Source organism: Pteronotus mesoamericanus, unplaced genomic scaffold, assembly GCF_021234165.1.
Source record: "Pteronotus mesoamericanus isolate MK-2021 breed Mesoamerican mustached bat unplaced genomic scaffold, CSHL_Meso_final contig_20, whole genome shotgun sequence".
Lineage (NCBI taxonomy): Eukaryota > Metazoa > Chordata > Mammalia > Chiroptera > Mormoopidae > Pteronotus > Pteronotus mesoamericanus.
In genome coordinates, this window is record NW_026555085.1 from 69,506,306 (window position 1) to 69,527,114 (window position 20,809).

A 20,809-nucleotide genomic window follows, 5' to 3' on the forward strand; every position below is an offset into this window, starting at 1 on the left:
ATACAAAGGAACCCTATGTTTTCTTATTCGATTGACTAAATTCAAATTGAATGGAGCCATTTACAAATAAATACATTCTGTATACTTAGAGCCAATGCCTACATTTACAAATTTAAGTGCCTACAGTTGAGTGCCTACGATTTCTTTCTTTTTTTTTTTTTTTGCTTTGAAACCTAATTGTTTAGGGGTTTAAAGGGGCTTGGCAGTAGGTGATTCTTCTATCTTATCAAGTCAAGAGACAGAATATATTTTATATATATTTAATACATTAATATATTTAACATATAAAATATATATTTAATATATTTAAAACATAAGTAGGATTAGTTACTCTCAAAGAGGGATTTAGCACATTTAAGATGTTATTTGGGAAAAAAAATCAGGAAAGGAAGGTGATCAATGGGTTACAGTTCTGACTTGTGGTTGGTACTTTAGTATCTTTCCCCCCTTCAGAAACTCCTACATTAACACAGAGCTGGTTCCTGTCCTTGTTCTAGGTATCATTATTATGGGATTGGCATCAAAGAAAGCAGTGCATACTACCACTCCGTGTATTCTGGAAAGGGCCTGACAAGGTAGAGTTCCACTATCTTCAAGACAAGTTCTCCGTATTTCTTTCAATATGCATGATATCTCTTGAACAGAATGACTTACTAATTTTAATTATTCAAATGTTTTCTTTTAAGCATCAGACCTTAATTTCAACTTTGCATGGACATTTACAGTGATATGGTGTAGGTTACTGTACAGTTTATATAATTTGCAGTCATGAATGACAACTTAAAAATGAAATAGGTGTTTCAGAGAGATGAAAAGGAAAAACCATGGAAGCCAAATTGCTTTTAAATTAGTATTTACTCATAAGTCTAAATCTGTCTCAGGCTGAATTCAATAAAAATAAAGTCAGAAATTGTAAATGTGTTTTCCTAATAAACAACCTGTTTTAAATATCTGTATGCTTGACCAGTACCTTACACAGATGAAAAGGTTATTATTGTATAATCATCTCTAATCACATGTGCCTTTATTGCCAGCTTACCTTAGTAAGATAAAGCTACTGACCTTTCTGAGTCTCTGTGAAAAGAAAAACACAAATGAATATAGAGAACACATTGCTCTAATCTGCTGTTAATTGTTAGAGGGAGGTTATTCATAAGTGAAGTAACATTCTGTGAAACCTATGAAATATACAATTGCTATTTTTTAAATTCTAGAGCCCTGAATAATTAAATCTACATCTGAGATTGTCTAGATTGTCAAGAATTGCTCTTAGCTGTCAAAGAATGATTTTTAAAACTAAAGTATTCTGTGGGGAGGGGGGCCAAATTTAGTCACCTGAGTCATATGCAATGAACTCAAGATGTTGCAAAGAACGTAATGGAAGCTGAATAGCCACTACCTGTTGTAAAGTGCAAATACAGCCCGGAACACACACACAAATATTTACGATCAAGTATTTTATGCTTGCTTCAAATCTTACCAGATTTCCCTAAAGATTCTTAATCTTACTTTTCCTTAATAGACTTAGTTTTTTAGTAAGTTGAAAGAGATACTTGGATCCCTTTGAACATCAAGTAAATTTCTCCAAATTTATTTCATTAATCAAGGTATTTTGTAAGTTTTCTGTATTTCCTTGATAGCTATAACTGTATATATGTATATATTTTTAATTAATGGAAAATGTACTGATTTTTAAGGTTTTCCGGAAGCAAGCTGAAGAATGAGGTAAGAATTACTTTCATTTCTCCTATTTTACATCTGCTGTAATATATATTACAAACTGAACAGTAAGTGTTAATCACCTTTGCTGTCAAATACAGAAATAAATGTTATTTATTAGGAACCCCTTGAATGATTGAGGACCTCAGAATGAGCTAAGTTATATTTAGGGCAGCTAATTGTTCTTTACATGGACCTACTGAACAACTTCCAATAAACCTAGTAAAGGTGATTTTTTAATTATCCTTACCTAATATCAGATATTTAAGTGATTGCAAAAAAAAAAAAAGAAAAAAAAAGACCATTACTGATCCAAGAAATTTCCATTTAAATATAAATAGAATGCCTAAAGCTGAGGATATTGAAAGAATTGCTATTTGGGATATACTTATTTGGACAAAACCTTTAATAGTTATCAAGAAGCCCAAATTTAATGTTACGGTTTGTTTCAGCCACTGTGTATGCATGTATTAGTCACTTTGCTGATCTCTTCTACATATGGAGTGCGGGTGGTGGAGGTGGGAGCTGGTAGAAAGGGTACATTACACCCCTAGACTCCTCTCCCCCTCCTAGCCCCCAATCAAATCACAGATCAGCAAAGAGACTTTATCTAAATGAGTTAGGCTACCATTAGGGACTGCATGGCTAATTAGGCACATGATAAGGTCTTCATTATCCTCAAGTTAACTAATCATTAAAAAGAGGTGCTGCAGAACCAAGGGCACATGACAATGTGTTGTGCGGTAAATCTGGACCTGAGGAAAATGGCAACTCCATTAGTTTGGTGAAATGATACAAGCATATTATCTTAAGAAATAATATAAAGCCCTAATTCTCTGAAATGACCAATTTCTTTGCACTAGTTTTTTTAATGCAGTTAATGGCTAACTACATAATAAAATCCTCTAGATTGCTCTTTTTATCAATGAAATAATAGCTCTTTATTAGATAAACAATTGTGAAAGTGCAAAAATATTGACTTACAAATATACTTCAGTTGATGGGAGTTTGTCAACAGGGAATTTAAGTAACGTCTTTCAGGTGTTTTTTCTACCACTTTGGTGGAGCTGGTGGCATCAACTGATATAGCATGTGTATGGCAAACCTTGCTTTATAGAATAAAAGAAAAAATGTGTCTCAAGTCTTCCATTTCATTCTTAGAAGAGCACACTTAAAAATCAGGTATAGATTCTGTCAATAAAGTTAAAATAAATGATTTTGGTTAGGCTATATATCCTATTTTTCTAAAGAAACCTGATACAATAATAGAGTGTCATTATTATTATGATTATAGAAATAAGCAAAATGAATGACTTTCTGAAGGCTGAGGGCTACTCTAGATACTTTTAAAAATGCAATAATAAAATATCTGTTCAACAAAGTTGAAATAAAAACTATTTTGTGCTCAGAGTGACCAACCATCATAGTTTGCTCAGGACCAGAGACGTTCATTATAAGCTTACATATTTCTGGTTATTTGAACATTAATAACTGTGAGATAGAGAAAATGGGTGTTAACGTTTATAGTTTATAGCTAAGGAAACTAAGGCTAAGAGATTGCTTTTTAAAAAATTTTGAGTAAAGTTTTATTTTTTAAAACCCATGGTCAAGATATTAATCAATAGATATATGGAGTTACAGGTACTAGGGAAGAAAATAGTGAATGGATAGATTTGACCCTTTACAGTGTAGAAGAAAAATATATCTTAAGTAATTATAAGTGATTATGAATGGTGTCATGGTGGTTAACCTAGTTTAAGTGGTTAAAGACATTTACTACAGAAAGTGACATTTAAGGAGAGAACTGAAATGGAAAAAATTACAATACAGATTAAATTTTAAAAAAAGAGAGAACTGCTAATAAGTGGGAGTTTGGAGGGGAAGTACAGTAGGGAAAGAGAGAGGAAGAGTGGTCCAGACAGATGGAACAGCACGGTTAGGGTTTTTCAGCCTTGGTATCAGTTATATTTGGGGCCAGATAATTCTGTTGTGGAGGATGTCTTGTGCATTGTAGGATGTTTGTAAGGTAGGACCCTATAAAATTTAAATTGTAGGAAGCAGCAGAAATGCAAAATATTTAGGAGAAATCATAGTAAATGAAGCACACTACCTGTTTTAAAAATGCAGATATAAAAGAAAATTTTAAATGAAAAGATGTGTGACATGTCTGGATAAGAATACTTGTTATTATAAAGGTGCCAATTCTTTCTATATTAATTTAGACATTTAGTATTCTAATAAAAATGTCAGTGGGTAATCAACTTTTAGAAATGACGAAAATAGTTATAAACTTCATCCAGAAAAAAAGAAAGTAATATTTAAGAGAAATATAAACAAGAATAGTTGAAAGGATATTTGTTTAGTAGATATTAAAATATTATGACACCATGATACTGACTCAACTAAAGATAGAACAAATCTACAGCAGAGATTAGATACTTGAAAAAAGTATATATGAGAATTTAGTGTATGATCAAGGAAACATTCTAATTGAGGAAGGAAGGAAATATTTTTCAATGAATTGCCTTACATTTTTTCTGGAGGAAGATGGAGTACCAAATAAATAAATAAAATTCTTTAGGGCATAATGCTATAAAAATGGACAATTTGGGGAAAGTTTTCTATACCTTATGCCTTTATGAATTTCATATAAATTACTATGTGTACAAAGAATAATTAGAAGGAAACATTTGTATCTGCTTCATTTCTGGGTGGGGAATGACTTTCTAAGCATGAAAATAATATAAGAGATTTCAACGGAAAAAATAAAATAAATCAAAAACGTCTTTGTATCAAAAGTACTATATACAAAATTTAAAGTCAAGGAAAAACTGGGAAAAATATTTTCTGCTGAGGACAATGGGATAATATCTTTACCACAAGAAGAAATTCTAGCAATTTATAAGAAAAATATGAAGACCATGCTAAATAGTAAAAGATATGAATAAACACTACACATAAGAATGAAAAGACCAATAAATGTGTAAAAAATGGATTACCAAATAAATAAAAGGTTAGGTAACATTTTAAATGATAAAATTATCAAATATTAAGAAATTGTTATGAAGCTGGTAAAGGAATGGTAAGATGAGATCCTTCATATCCTGCTGGAGGAGACAGAACCAAGTTTCTAGAAAACAGTTGCAAGATCTGCGTCAAGTTTTTAAAGCGCTTATACACTTTTCTCCACTAATTTTACTTTTGCATGAATCTCACATGAAATGATAGAAAATGAAGACAAAAATATCATGCATAAAATCGTAATTGACTACAGTGAAAAACTATGCAACCTAAATGTCTAATAATAAGAAAATGGTTACATAATTTACAGAACTTTTATGGAACTAAATGTTGTGTCATTTATTAAAAGGCTCTTTTAGTGACATAGAGAAATAATACTTAGGAAGAAAAATAGGGCACAAGAGCCAATATACATATATACGGCTTTAAATATATAAAATAAAAGTGAATATTTATATATCATATGTAGGTGACAGAGGGTTGCTATCTATAAGTATGAGGTGCAGTATGGTAGCCCCTATGCACATGTGGATATTAATTACATAAAGTATTCAGTTCCTCTGTCACATTGGCTACATTTCAAGTGCTTAATAGTTATGTGGCTAGTGACTACTGTGTTGGACTGTGCAGATATAAAAGAACATTTTCATCATCACAGAAAGTTCCATAGAACAGGATGTTTTGGAAAATGTAAACTATTCAACTCAAAAATAAAAAGGCAATTCAATATAAATATAGCAAAGTATATGAAGAAAGAAATTAACATAATAAAAAAAAATAATAGTGTTGTTCATGGCACCCATTCTGACTGACCAGTTTCCATAACATATGGTCAATAAATATTTTGAATACCATTTCTGCCAATAAACATATAGAAAGTGGTCAATCTAAACCTTTAATCAGAGAAATGCAAATTAAAATCATTAGTAATTATTTAACTTATTGGAATAATAGCAATTAAAAGTCTAAAAATAGTTTTAAGAATGTGGAAAAAAGGAACTCTCATGAATAGTAGGAGGGACAATAACTGGTAAAATTGAAGGTGTACATACCTTATAAATGCATTCCTAGAGAAACCTTCACAATGAGAACAAGGAGGCATGTATGAAGATGTTCATAACCGTATTGTTTATAATCTCAGAATGTTGGAAAATAAATGTCCATTATGATATAATGGGAAAATGTATTGTATATATATTTATACAAGGGAATGTTATCCTTCTTTGGAAATGAGTGAACTACAACTATAAGAACAAGTTAGATTCATCTCAAAAACCTAAAGTTGAGTGAAAAAAGTTCATTGAATTTAGAGGGATACATAGTTTATGGGAACATTTTCAAAGCAATAGTACTTATTGCTAAAGAATATTTACATATGAAATGAATTTTTGGAGGTTGAATAGGAATGATAATAACCAAATCCAGAATATTAATTATTTCTTGTGAGGAAGGAAGGGAAAGAGATCAGGGAGAGCTACATAGCTGCTTTCATATTTCACAGGTCTAATGTCTTAAGGTGGTGAGTACATGGGTATTTGTTAGTTTTTAATCTATACTTTTTTAAAAGTTTTAAGTAGTTTATAATATAAAAGCAAACAAAATCAACAACAACAAAAGCAAAACAGAAAGGAAAGAGGATGGTAATAGTAATTATCAGTCAGTGGTATGAATTTTGATAGTTTCAATGTTTTTATTCAGAAATGCAGTGGTTCAAATTTCATTTTGTTTTAACTAAAGTACTGATTTGCCATTATTTCTTAAGGAAAAAGTCCCTTGATGTCAGACATTTCAACCAGGAAGTTTCCCTGATAGTTTGAGTTTCCTTCTCTTAACATCAACCATTCATGGCCAGTTCAACAACTTTGTACCAAGATAAATAACAAATCCTCCCTTCTTGGTATATGCTCTTCAAATATTTGTAGAGTGTTATCATGCTCTCTTTTAGTCATTGCTTAGCCAAACTGTGCAGCTGAACTCCTTTAATCTTTCCTCGTAAATCAGACCCTCTTGACTTCTAATCATATTGTTTCTTTTCCATAGGTTCTTTCTTATTTTCTATTGGAAGTAAGATTTTTAATAGTTTACTCAACAGTACTGAAGTCATTGGTGGACCAAAAAACCTCTGTAACTGGCCTATGATCTGGCATCTCTTAGTACAGTTAAAATAGGAAACATGTTGGAATCAAAATGAATATATTTTACTCTTTTTTCCAATTTATCAATCCTTCCTTTTTTTTTCCTGTTACGTGTTCTGGACAGATACTATTATTTGATTTATACTGACTTTGTACACAATTGTTAATATATTCAAACAAATTAAATTTTAAAAACTTTTTCTTGAGCACTCTTGCCTCCTGTTGATGCTACATACATTTGTTAACTTCTGTTACACAAAAGTATTATTTATCACCATGACAGCTTTAAATAAGCATTAAAATAAAACATTTTGTTCCTTAATATGTGTTTCCTTAACACTTACATTTTTATTAGGAAATATATTGTTTGTAACATGCACACATACACAATTTAAAAATAATCATGAGATAAAAACTGAAGACCAATCTCATAGCTTAAAAGAGAGAAGTCCTCTGTGTGCCCCCATTTGCCACCTCCTTGTCCCTGCCTAGCAAAACTTTCTGCTGTCCAGAATTTGATTTTAATCATTCCTTTTTTTTCCTTGAAGTTTATCAGTTATGAATGAATACCTAAACATGTGGTGATGATTGTATAACAATGTGAATGTACTTAATACCCTTGAACTGGATACTGAAAAATTATGAAGATAGTAAATTTTATGTATTGTTAATTATTACCCAGTTTATTATCACCAATATATTATTTATTATTTACCATACATAAAAATGGATTCACTTTTTTCTGTGACTTTCTGGTTTCACTTAACATTAGGTATTATGATTCATCAATGTTAATACATTTAGTTCTAGTACTATTATTTATACTTCTGTGTAGTGTCACATTATATAAAAATGCTGTATCACAGTGCATTTATATCTTTCATTGTTGGTGGAGTTTTTTCGTTATGGACATTTTTCAATTGACCAGATGCAGGAGTAGAATTTTGGGTCCTAGGATTTGGTTATATTTAATTTTACTAGTTAAGGTCAAGTTGTTTTCTAAAATGGTTGTACCAAGGTTATGTCTCTCCAGCTGCGTGTGTGACATTCCTTGTTCTTCACATTCTCAGGAACACAAGGCATCGAATGACATTTTAGTTTTTGCCAATCCAATAAGTGTAAAATGTTACCTATTGTTTTCATTTGAAAATTTATTTTGATAACAACATGAAAATATGAGTTTGAAATCCTTTTTGGATTTTTATTGGCCAATTCTTTTCTATGAAATATTTGTTCAAATCACATAATTTTTCTTTTACAATTTTTAAAATTTGATTTTAGGTATTTTAAAAAATATGCTGGTTACCAGTATCCTACAGATTATGTCTTGTAAATAACTTCTCCCTGTTGGTGGCATGACTCAGAATTCTATATAGTGTTTTGATGAAGGTAATTTAAAAATTTTATGGTTAGTGTTTTTTTGGTATCCTGTGTCTTAAATTCTGTGTTTATTCCAGATCATAAATATATTTTCCTACATATTCTTCCAAAAGCATAAAGTGCTCTTACCACTTAAGTTCTCATTTCATTGGTAACTGATTTATTCCATTTTTCTTATTGTGATAAAATATATACAACATGAAATTTACTATCTTAATCATTTTTCCTATACACTTTAGATGCACTAAGGGCATTCATACTGTTGTACAACCATCACCATAACAGAAACTTTGAAGTCATTAAACATTAACTCCTCATCTTCCCTTTTCCCAGCGCCTGAAAACCATGATTCTATTTTCTGTCTCTGTGATTGTGATTACTCTAGGAACTTCATATAAGTAGAATCATACAGTTTTTGTATATTTGTCACTGGCTTGTTTAATTTAGCAGAATGTTCTTAAGGTTCATCCATGTTGTAGCATACATGAGACTTTTCTTCCTTTTTAAAGATGAATAACATTTCATTGTATGTATGTACCACATTTTATTTATTCATTCATCTGTCAGGGGACATCTGGTTTGCTTTCATGGGTTAGCTACTATGAATAATGTTCCTATGAACGTGAGGTGTACAAATATATCTTCGAGGCCCTGCTTTTAATTTTTTGGGGATATATACTTTTGCGTATGTTTCCTCAAACACTAATACTATTTTTAATTTTTTTGAAGAATCTCCACACTGTTTAACACACCAGCTGTCTCATTTTATATTCCCACCAATAGTCCACAAGAGTTCCAATTTCTCCACACCCTAACACTTGCTCTGTTTGTTTTTTTAATTCTATCTTAATGGGTATGAAATAATATCTTGTTGTGGTTTTGATTAGGATTTCTCTAAGTATTAGTAATGTTGAATATCCTTTCATGTGCTTATTGACTATGAATATATCTTCTTTGGAAAAATACCTATTCAAGCTCTTTGTCCATTTTTGAATAGGACTTTTTGTTTTTGTTGTTATTGTTGTTGAGTTTTAGGAATTCTCTATATACTCTGTGTATTAATCCCTTATCAAATGTGATTTGTAAATATCTTCTCACATTTCATGGACTGTCTTTTCACTCTATTGATAGTGTTTTTTGATGCAGAAAAATTTTAAATGTTTATAAAGTCAGTTTGCCTATATGCCTTTTGTTGCCTGTTCCTTTGGTGTCATATCTAAGAAATCACTGTCAAATCAAATGTTATAAATCTTCTGCCCTTTGTTTTCTTCTAAGAGTTTTATAGTTTCAGGTTTTATAATTGTGTCTTTGATCAATTTTGTCAATTTTTGTCTGTGGTGTTAGGTAAAGGCCTATCTTCAATCTTTTACAAGTGGATATCCGTATTGCCTGGCGCCATTTGTTGAAAATAACATCCTTTTCACATTGAATGTTCTTGACACCCTTAGTGAAATTCATTTAACAACATACGTGAGGGTTTATTTCAGGACTCTGTTCCATTGATTGATTTGTTTGCCTTTATACTATTACTGCTGTAGTTTTGTAGTAAGTTTTGAAATCAAGAAGTGTGATGCCTTTAACTTTGTTCTCTTTTTTTTTTTAAATTTTTTTTAGCTTTGCTCTTCTCTTTAAATATTGTTTTGCTATTGGGAATCCCTTGAGTTTCCACATGAATTAAAGAATAAATTTTCCTCTCTGTGTACAATGTCATTCAGATATTGGTAAAGATTGCATTGAATCTGTGGGTCACTTTGGTTAGTATTGACATCTTGACAGTATTAAATCTTTTAACTCCTGAACATAGGATATTGTTCCATTTTTTGTGTCTCATTTAATTTTGTTTTCTAATATTTTGTAGTTTTCAATACATAAATATTTTACCTCACCGGTTAAATTTATTCCTAAGTATTTTATTCTTTTTCATGTAATTGTAAATGGAATTCCTTTCTTCATTTGCCTTTTAGATTGTTCATTGTTAGTGTAAAGATATGGAACTGATTTTTGTGTGTTGGTTTTGCATCCTGCACCTTTACTGAATTTGTTTATTCTAACAGTTTTATTTGTGGAATCTTTAGGGTTTTCTATATATAATAACATGTTTTTATGAACAGAGATAATTCTACTTCTTTCTTCCCAGGGTGGATGCCTTTTATTTCCTTTCCTTGCTTAGTTGCTCTGGCTACCACTTCCAGTGCTATGTTGAATAGAAGCAGCAAGGATGGACATTCTTGCCTTGTTTTAGATCTCAGGAAAAAAAATCTTTCAGTCTTTAATCAAATATAACTCAACTATAGGTATTTTATATATGGCCTCTTTTTTTTAACATAGTTTTCTTCCATTCTAGTTTGTTAAGTGTTTTTATCACGTCTGGTTGGTTGCCAGTATTGACATCTTTAACCGTTACTTTAATTCCTTTTTTCTTTTAATTCTATCAATTTTTGCTTCATATATTTTGATGGGCTGCCATTAGGTGTGTAAATGTTTTAATTGTTATATCTTCTTGCTGTATTGAACCTTTTATTAAGGTATAATGTCCTTCTTTGGCTCTAATATTTTGTAATTTAAAGTCTCTATTTGATCTGATATTGATGTAGCCATTCCTGTTTTGTTTTGTTTTTGGTTACTATTTAAATGAAATATCCTTTTTCCACCTTCTCCCTCTCAACCTATTTCTGTATTTATATCTAAAATGAGTTTATTGTAGACAGCATGTTTTTTTTTCTATCCTGCCAATGTCTTTTTTTGATTGGAGGAGTTAATTCATTTACATTAAAGCAATTATTGAAAAGGAGTGAATTTCTTCTGTCATTTTGCTGTTTGTTTTCTATATGCATTACCGCATATTTTTCCTCATTCCTGCATTATTTTCTTTTGTATGTGTGTTTAGTTGGTTTTTATAGTGAAATGTTTTAATTTTCTGGTCATTTGCTTTGGTGTATATTCTGTAACTTTTTCTTTTGGTTACCATGGGATTACATTTCCTATCCTAAAGTTATAACACTAACTTGAATCTATACCAGCTTAACTACAATAATATACAAAATTCTGCTGTGTTACAGCTCGGTCCCCACCCCTTTCAGTTAATGATGTTACAAAGTTACATCTTTATAAATTGTTTGTTCAAAATATACACTAATAGATTATTTTTTATAATGCATTAGTTTCTTAAATTATGTGGAAAACAAATGTGGAGTTACAAACCAAAGTTACAGTAATACTAGTTTTTATACTAACAATTGCTTTTTAAAAATATATTAGTCTCTTAAATCATGTAAAAAACAGAAAGTAGAGTTACAAGTGTTATTATAATAGTAGCTTTTATAATTGCACATGTATTTACCTCTACTGAGATCTTTATTTCTTCATATGGTTTCAGGTTACAGTCTAGTGATCTTTTATTTTAAACTGCAGGAGGACTCCCATAGCATTTCGCAGGATAGGTCAAGTAGTAAAAGCTTGTTCATTTTTTGTTTATCTGTGAATGTCTTGTGTGTGTGTGAGAATGCCTTAATTTCTCCCTCACTTTTGAAAAATAGTGCTGCCAGATTCAGGATTTTTGGTTGACAGTTTATTTCTCTTAGCACTTGGAATATTTCAGCCCAGCCTACAAAGTTTATACTGAGAAATCTACTGATCTTATTGAGGATTCCTTGTGTATAATGAGTGGCTTCTCTTTTTCTGCTTTCAAGATTTTCTCTTTGTCTTTTGAAAGTTTGACTTTAATGTGTCTCAGTGTGGATCTCTGAGTCCATCTTACTTAGAATTTGTTGATCTTCTTGGATGTTTATATTCATGTCTTTCATAAAACTTAAGAAGTTTTTGGCCATTATTTCTTCAAATACTCTCACCATCTTGCTCCACCCTCTGGAGCCATTACAATGTGTATGCTTATCTACCTCAATCCCACAGATTCTTTGGGTTCTGTTTACCTTTCTTCATTTTTTATTTTTGTTCCTCAAACTTGATAATTTCAATTGTCCTTTCTTACAGCTCACTAATTCTTTCGCTTCCTCAAATCTGCCTTTTAATTCCTCTAATAAATTTTTTCATTTCAATTACTGTACTTTTCAGTTCTTGGGTTTCTTTTTGGTTTCTTTTTAGGTTTCCTATCTCTGTTGAGATCTCTAATTTGACAGCTGTTTTAAAGTTTTTGTCTAGTTGGTCTGCCATATGGTCTTTGTTGGTGATAGTTTTCTTTGGTTCATTTTTTTCCCCTTTGAATGGGCTATATTTTCCTGTTTATTTGTGTGCCTTGTAATTTTTTGTTGAAAATACTTGACTCTGATAATGCAGTAACTCTGGAAATCAGATTTTCCTTCCTCCCCAGGGTTTGCTTCTTGTCTTATTTTATTTTTTATTGTGGTAGGCTGTCTCCATACTAAGATCAGCCTGAGGTCTATTAGGTCTACTCAGGTCTTTTCCCAGCCTGCATCTTTACTTGGGTGTGTTTGGTCACTTTCTAATTTCTCCTGTAAATGCAGTTGCTTTGGTATATCTCAGCCTTTAATATCTGGTTTTCAAAAGAGGAGAAAAAAAATAAAGAGAAAAAAGAGACACTGACCCTTTAAATCTCCTGAAGTCATTTTATCTGGGGTGGGAAGCAGTTCATGTGCAAAAATGCTTGCCTCTGTGTTTGCACCTCCATAATCAGAAGCAGTAATTGGTGGATGCAGTGCATTTACACAATGGAATACTATGCAGCTATAAAAAAGAAGGAACTCTTACTCTTTGTGACAGCATGGATGGACTGGAGAATATTAAACTAAGTGAAATAAGCCAGCCAAAGAGAGACAAATATCATATGATCTCAGTCATATGTGGAATCTACATGTTTATGAACAACATAAACTGACAAACAAAATAAAACCAGAGACATGGATACATGGAACAGACTGAAAGTTCCCAAAGGGGAGAGGGATGGAGGGACCTGAAAGAGATTACCAAAGAATATATGCATAGTGTATGGATACAGACAACAATGTGGTGAAGGCTGGAGTAGGGGCTAAGAGGGGTGCAAAGTAGAGGAAAATGGGGGACATCTGTAATAGTGTCAACAGTGAAAATCCTCAACAGATCTTTGATATTTGGAGCCCTAAGGTTCTTATTACCCTGGTTTCCACAAGCTGTCAACAAGTTGCTACTGCCACTTGTGCACTGCCTGTTGCAGTTTTGCATGTGGAGGCTGGTAGTTACTACTGAGCCAACAGATGAAATTAACCTAAATCAACAGCAGTTTATGCATTAAGCCTTCACTTAGACATCTTCAAAAGACTCACGAGTTCCAAAATAGTTGCATCAGACAGACGCTGCCAGTGCAATTGTTGTCTTCTTGGGGAGACATGTTCCTGGTACTTCCTACTCCACCATCTTTCCAGAATCCTCCTTCTGTAGTTGATTTTTTAGTGTAATATTTTTATGCCTCGTAATCTACAATACTTTATCATGTATACAACGGCCATTTCTTAACATTAAAAAAATTCTAGTGTCCTTGTAGCTTATTCCTATGGCAATATCACTGTTCTATTTATTAAAGCTTTATAATACATCTTGATATCTGCTAGGCATATCTACTTGCCAGGTTTTTCTCTACAGGAGTGTTGTGTCTGTTCCTATTATTTTGCATATCCACACACATTTTAAAATCAAGTTGTTATATTTCACAGAAAATCCTGATGACATTTTATTGGAATTACATTGAAGAAATAGATCAACTTGTGTTGAACTGACATTTTTACTATATTGTATATTCTTATTCATAATTTCTTTAATACCATTTGATAAAGTTTAGTCATTTTTTAATAAGTGTGTTGCCCTTCCTTGTTAGACTTATTTTTAGGCATCATCAGTATTTTTTGTTATTTTATACGGTATCTTTCTAATCACATGTTCTTAAAGTTTATTCCTTGATTTTAGCAATTGAATTGATTTTTACATTGATCTCCTATCCAGCAACTTTGCTGACAGTGTTTCTTAATTGCAACAATTTTTTTTGTGCAGTGTTTTTGTTGTTCAGTATAATCAGTTGCATCAGTGGCAAATAATGCTTGTTTTGTTTCTTTTCAATGCTTAATCTTTCATTACTTTTTTTGATCTTACTGCTCTATTAACTATTGACTTTAGTACAGTGTTGATTAAAGGAGGTGAGAGTGGACAACTTTATCTTATTTGTAATTTTTAAGAAGATATTTCTGGTATTTTACCCTTGAGTATGATATTTATTGTAATTTTTGAAAGATATTCTTTAGTGAATGAGTAAGGGGATTCCCTCTCTGTGGCTTACAAAGAAGAAGGCAGATGGTTATATAATATATGGTATTTTCCTTTTTTTCCTGATAATGTGGTGAATTTAAACTCAACTTAGCTATGAGCATTCTTACACCCTGTTAAATTTAGTATGTTGATATTTTGTTTGATACTGTTTCAAGTATAATAATAAGCCATATTGATCTACAAATTTTTCTTCTTGTTCTGTTTTTGTCTAGTTTTGGCATATGTTCTCAAATGAATTGAGAAATGCTTCTTTTTACCTACTGTCTGGAAAATTCTTTTAAGTTTGAAATTATCTGTATTCTAAATGCTGATAAAACTTACCTGTTAAATCTTCTAGACCTGTTTTTATTTTCTTTGTGAAAAATTTTGATTACTAATTTTGTTTATTGAAATGAGACTATTCTCAGTCTCTAACTTAAATTTAATTTAATACAACACTATGCATTGTTATTTTTTGGTTTATATTTCTGTTTCACTTTTACCATCTCACTAATTACATCTTAAGATGAATAAACATGATTTTCTACCCAAGAGAAAAGGTATAAAAAGTATAAACCATTTTTAAAATTTGAACTTAGGTATATTTTAGTGTTTACCAAATATCAGTTTTATATTTTGCCAAACATTTTTCATCCTGTAAAATTAAAATCTTCATTTTCTTATACTTTATTCTTTTTCCCTCTTTATTAACAGTACCATTCTTTGATAATCAATGATAATTGGTACTCATAAATGACAACTGCAAAGCATTGAAACCCTTCAAAGCATACCTTAAAGTATTAAGACTGATTAAATAGAGTGAGTTAATATTAACTGCTACCACATCAGTTTATGATATTTATGTAGTAGATATTTATTCACTTATTAAAAATTATTTATCAAATTAAGTCTTTTTCTATCCATACTTGAAACTAAAGGTTAACAAAGCTAAAATCTAAAACCTGTTCGAGATGTGCTTTCTTCAAGAAATTCAAAAGAACAAACACCTGAACTCAGGGTGTGGGAAGGTTGCGGGGAAGAAGGCCCAGAGTGCTAGTTTGGGGATTAGGAGACTTAGGGTCTAATCAAAATTCTACCCCTAATTATCTCTGAGACTGAGTAAATAAATTAACTTATCTCATTTACTTAAATCATAAATGAGGACACCGGATTTGGCAATCCTTGATCCGTATAGCTAAAATATTTTCAATAGTTCTAAAAGCACATCTTTAAAAATATATGCTCTTAACAGATATGAACTAGAAGTTCTAAAAATTGTGAAAACTGAAAAAATGTTCAACACGAAAATCCAAAGTAATAGGAAATTTATCCTGACTATGAAACTATTTACAGTTTGGAAACAATATTTCTGCTGACATGTCTAGTTTATTCAGTTACACAGTTTAAACAGTTTACCTAAATCTTCTCATTTCTCATGGTTTGCAGGATAAAAATAACTTTTTGTTTCTATTTTATCAGAATTATGTTTTATAATTACTTTATTATTTTTATTTTTCTAAATCATAGGGTGGCTTCACTCGTAAATATTCACTCAGCTCAAAAACTGGGACACTTCTTCCAGAATTCCCCAGTGCTCAACACCTTGTGTACCAAGGATGCATTTCTAAAGAAAAGGTATCAATTAAAGCTACTTCTCTATTGATTTTCTGATACGCGGGCTCCATATCTCACTTTGCCTGGAATCTCATGCGACTTGCAGGAAGCAGTCAGAAATCTGCATAACCAAACATAGTCAACTGATTTATAGGAGGGACAAATGTTTACTAACATTGATTGAACACTTTCCAATTAATTATTTACCATCTCCATGATAGTACATAGCCACAGAAATCGGTAAATAAACCTTATAAGACTAAAAACAATTTTTTATTTAAAACTCAATATCAAGGAAGAAAACAATAGAATGACTCTATCACATGTAGCATTTTTAGTCATACGCTTTTTTTTTTTTTGATTAACATTATATAATTTCTGTAAATAGTCATCAAGCGCTTCTCTAGGAAAGAATCTGTTCCTAGCACTAAGGGGAGGAACCTAGGTGAACACAAGGATGTACACTAGATGATTTCAAAGCTTCTTTTCAATTCTGAAATTCTTGCCTCTCTTCCATTTGCAATTTTTTTGAAAGTTAAGAAAGGAAAATTTTTCATAGTTTATAAATCATCCTCAATGTGATTTGTCAGTGTTTATATAATAAATGGATGGCTTAATTTCTGAACTTCTAGAGTCATTTTTGTTTACTACTAGCTGATTAATAGAAGGAGCCATTATTAAATCAGGGCATAATTTCTACATTCTTTTATTAACTAAAGTTAATTTTTCATTAACATTTGAGGAAAACACCTTGGAGAGCATTTTCTCAAGTCATATTTTTATGGTATAAAGATAGGGGAATATGATGAACAAATGTCCAGTTAGGTTACTTTAGAAATGGACTTTCTGTAAAAACCAGAAATAAAAATAACACATGAATAAGAAATCTACTGATAAATAAGGAGGAATGCACAGTAACTTCTGGGGTTCATTCTGTTAACAGACATGTTCTCCCAGTTAAGAATAGGCCAAGTATTGAAAGTTATTCTCAAATGTCAATTCTAGACACATTTCCTAAAGTATGTCCACTTCCTACTATTCTCTACCATCATAGTTATCAAGGTTATCACATCATTTTTTTTTACCTTAAAGACATAATGTGTGATATGATTTCAGATACGTCCAGTAAATGTTAACAGGCAGTTTGTGGGGGAACCTGCAGAAAACACTGACACCTCAGAGAGCATAGTTCTTGGTGGGTGGGGGGGGCACGGGTAAATACCTTTGTGGAGAGCATTGCTTACTTGGAAACATATTATAAAAATATTTACTGTGTAAATATACCTATTGAGAGAGAGGGGGCACAGAGAGAGCAACAGAATAATAAAGAGAAGTAATGAACATGTTCCAATAGTTTCAGTTTCTCTGCTAGCCTCCAAGGAATTCCTTATCTGTCAACTTGAAAAACTGGTTTGTAGATCATTTCTCATTCAAGTAGCAAGGTGCTTATATAACCCCTGGTTTCTAAGTTCATTTTCTTTGGTCTCCATCATGAGCACCAGGGGCTAACAGTCACTTTGTCCCTTCAGGGCCCTGGGCCTTGCCCTTCACTGTCTCGGCCTGTAGCCATGTTCCCCAGATAACTTTGCAGTTTCTAGAAGGGAGGATGGAGCTGAAGTTAAGCCTCTGCTTTCTTCAGGCAGAAAGGATGGAGATTGCCCAGTGAGAAGCTGACTCCAATGAGGGGTGTTAGCTGAAACGGAGGGACCTGATTTCTGCCTCATCACACTGTCACTCCAGGCAGTTGCCACCCCATCACATGCCCCCTGACCTAACTGGAGATGAGCCTTGCCCCTGCCTCTGCCTTTATAATATGATGTCTATTCCCAGAAAATGGAGCAAAATTATGTTTATAAAGAATGCAAAGTACAATGAAAATTTACTTTGTAAAATTTCCTATGTAAAAAAATTTACTATGTAAATAGAAAATAAACAAATGAAGTACTAATAGTAAGATTTAAAAATTTTGATGATTTGTATATAAAAGAATAAATATTGACACAAATAAATGAAAATACTTCTGAAGATAAAAACTTACGTGTACTTTGAATAGGTTTTAGGGTTCAAAGGGTTAATTTTTTACTTCAGTTATGAATTCTTTTCTATCTTTCATGCTGACTCATCTAAAAATAAAACATGATCACCGAAGTGCCAAGCTCATCTCAATTGCATTAGTTGTGACATATCTGGCTTGAGGTGTCCTGTAGTCAGCATACCTCCTTGGATGAATTTGCGTGTCATCGTTATACAGTTTGAGCTAAACCCCCAAGATGTGCGCTGTTACTGGGCTGCAGGGATAAAGGTTAGAGAGCAAGGGATTAGGTAGGAAATTCTCCCCATCAAGGTCACCACCCTAGGTGATATCAGATAAAAATAGTTAATAGTCCATTTCTTAATGTATATTATGGATTAATCCAACCACTTTACATGTGTTAAATCACTTAGTCCTCATGACGGTCCTATTAAATTGTCATTGTTATAATCTCCATTTTACAGATGAGAAAATTAAAACATGCTTAGAGTATGTTAAGTAGATTGCCCAACGTCACATAGCTAGTAAGCGGCAGATTAGAACTGACATTCAAATCCAGGTAGTCTGTGGGCAAAGTTCACACCTTTAACCTCTAAGACGTTCTCCTGTTCACATAAACCACACAACTGGTAACAGGTGGTAGGGACATTTCTAGCTTATAAAATAATTTTGAATTGGAATATTGGTAAATTGCTAGAGAATATTATCTAGTTCTAATCCATTCCAAATTTTAGAATACGTTTAAAACTTTATGCAATACAAATATCTGTGGTAATATGCCGTAATAGACACTCAATGCCCAAAGTTTTGAGGGGTAAAGGAGTCATTTGATATTATTACTAATTTTAGGTAATATTTAGTAAAGTGTTACTGTGTACCAAACTTTATGTGCATTATGCCTTATTTAATCTTAACATCATGTATGTAATATATTATTACTATTCTACATAAAGACAAAAAGCCTGAAGTTCTATGACTGAGAAACATGTACTGCAAAGTAACACTTGGTAAAAAGTGCAATGGAGCCCTGATGAGTGTGGCTTACTTAATTGGGTGTCATCCCACCAAGCAAAAGGTCGCTGGTTCGATTCCTGGTCAGGGCACATGCCTGGGTGGTGGATTAGATCTCTGGTCGGGGCACATTCGAGAGGCAACTGATGATGTTTTTCTCTCACATCGATATTTCTCTCCCTCTCTTTCTCCCTCCCTTCTTCTCTAAAAATAAATAAATAAATAAATTCTTGTTTTTAAAAAAGAAATGCACTGGAGCTGGGCTTTCAAGTTAAACTGTCTGAATCTAGAACCAAAACTGGAAACCACTACACCACACTGCCCAAGCACCCACTTAATAAAACTTAAAGTTGAAGAGTTGGTGCATTTTACACTTCTCCAATCAAAGGTAATTTTCTTAGTAAGCAGAAAAATCACAGTGTCGCTTTGACCTACATGTCCCTGCTCGATCACCTTTCTCATTGTTTTATGATACTGTACTTTAATTACATAGTGCTTGCCTTCCTCCCTTCTCATTGCAGTAAGCTCCTTGAAATAAGGCTTTTCCCTTTATTTTTAATTCCTCAGCATTGAGCACAATGCCGGGTACATGACAGGAGCTTAATAAGTGTGTGTTGAATGCATGAACAAATGAAAGCAGTGTTGAAAAGATGCTGTGGTTAAGTTTTTTCTTCCCTAAAATAGGTTGATACCCTCATAATGATGTACAAAACTCACTGCCAGTGCATCTTGGACAATGCAATTAATGGAAACTTTGAAGAGGTAAGAGTGACAGAATACTCTCTTGGCCTGTTCTTTATATGAGGTGAAGAAAAAAATCTTAATGTACATAATCTTTGCTCTGCCACTAGATCCAGCATTTCTTATTACACTTTTGGCAAGGGATGCCTGATCATCTTTTACCCCTGCTTGAAAACCCTGTTATCATTGACATTTTCTGTGTTTGTGACTCAATTCTTTATAAGGTAAGTTCTTTGGGCTCTCTTAAACATAAACTATATATTCCTTTTAAGAGCATTCTATCTAAATTTTTGCAATGTATTTTCAATAAATTTGTTATTTCAGGGTGGGGAACCACCATTAATTATTTTTTTCTTAACGGGAAAGCAGCAGTTTAATAATGTATGGTTAATAGTGTAGGTATTTTAATGTAAATTTACATTAAGTAAATCAAAATCAATTTTTGTTTATAGCTAAGAATAATTCTAAATGTGACATGTTAATACATGAACACAGTTAATTTTTATTAACTCTTCAGTGTGTTTTCAGACTTAATAACACAATGGTTTTTTTTACAACATTACTGTCTTGGGAAGAAGCAAACTTAATCACTCTCACAGGATTAATAACTTCAAAATCTCTAGCTTTAATATGTAATGTCATTTCTGTTCTCAAACCAAGTAAGAGTCCCCAGATGTCTACAGGAGAATCACCAAGACATCGTGAACAGCTGGTTGGCCTTCTAGCCAAACATTTAGCAGGAACGGGGAGAGGTTAGTTCCCCGGCAGTCAGTCCACTAGTTAGAGGGAGAACTAGCCTCTATTGTTTTCTCCCTTGGCTGAACAATGTTCAAGCCGAGGGAGGAAACTATAAATTGAAATCTGGGTACTTTAAAGTGATTTTGTCTACATTTACCTGTTAAATTGT

General features: G+C 32.2%; 1 protein-coding gene across 1 annotated transcript in view; it reads left to right on the forward strand.

The window, feature by feature from the left end:
• RFX6 (regulatory factor X6) overlaps positions 1 to 20,809 on the forward strand; it is a 52,871-nt gene that overhangs the window by 16,130 nt on the left and 15,932 nt on the right. Inside the window, exons 5-9 of the mRNA XM_054568909.1 lie at positions 498 to 575; positions 1,698 to 1,725; positions 16,032 to 16,139; positions 19,846 to 19,923; positions 20,013 to 20,126. Of these exons, the coding sequence (XP_054424884.1) occupies positions 498 to 575; positions 1,698 to 1,725; positions 16,032 to 16,139; positions 19,846 to 19,923; positions 20,013 to 20,126 (406 nt within the window). The remainder of the gene's footprint in view (positions 1 to 497; positions 576 to 1,697; positions 1,726 to 16,031; positions 16,140 to 19,845; positions 19,924 to 20,012; positions 20,127 to 20,809) is intronic.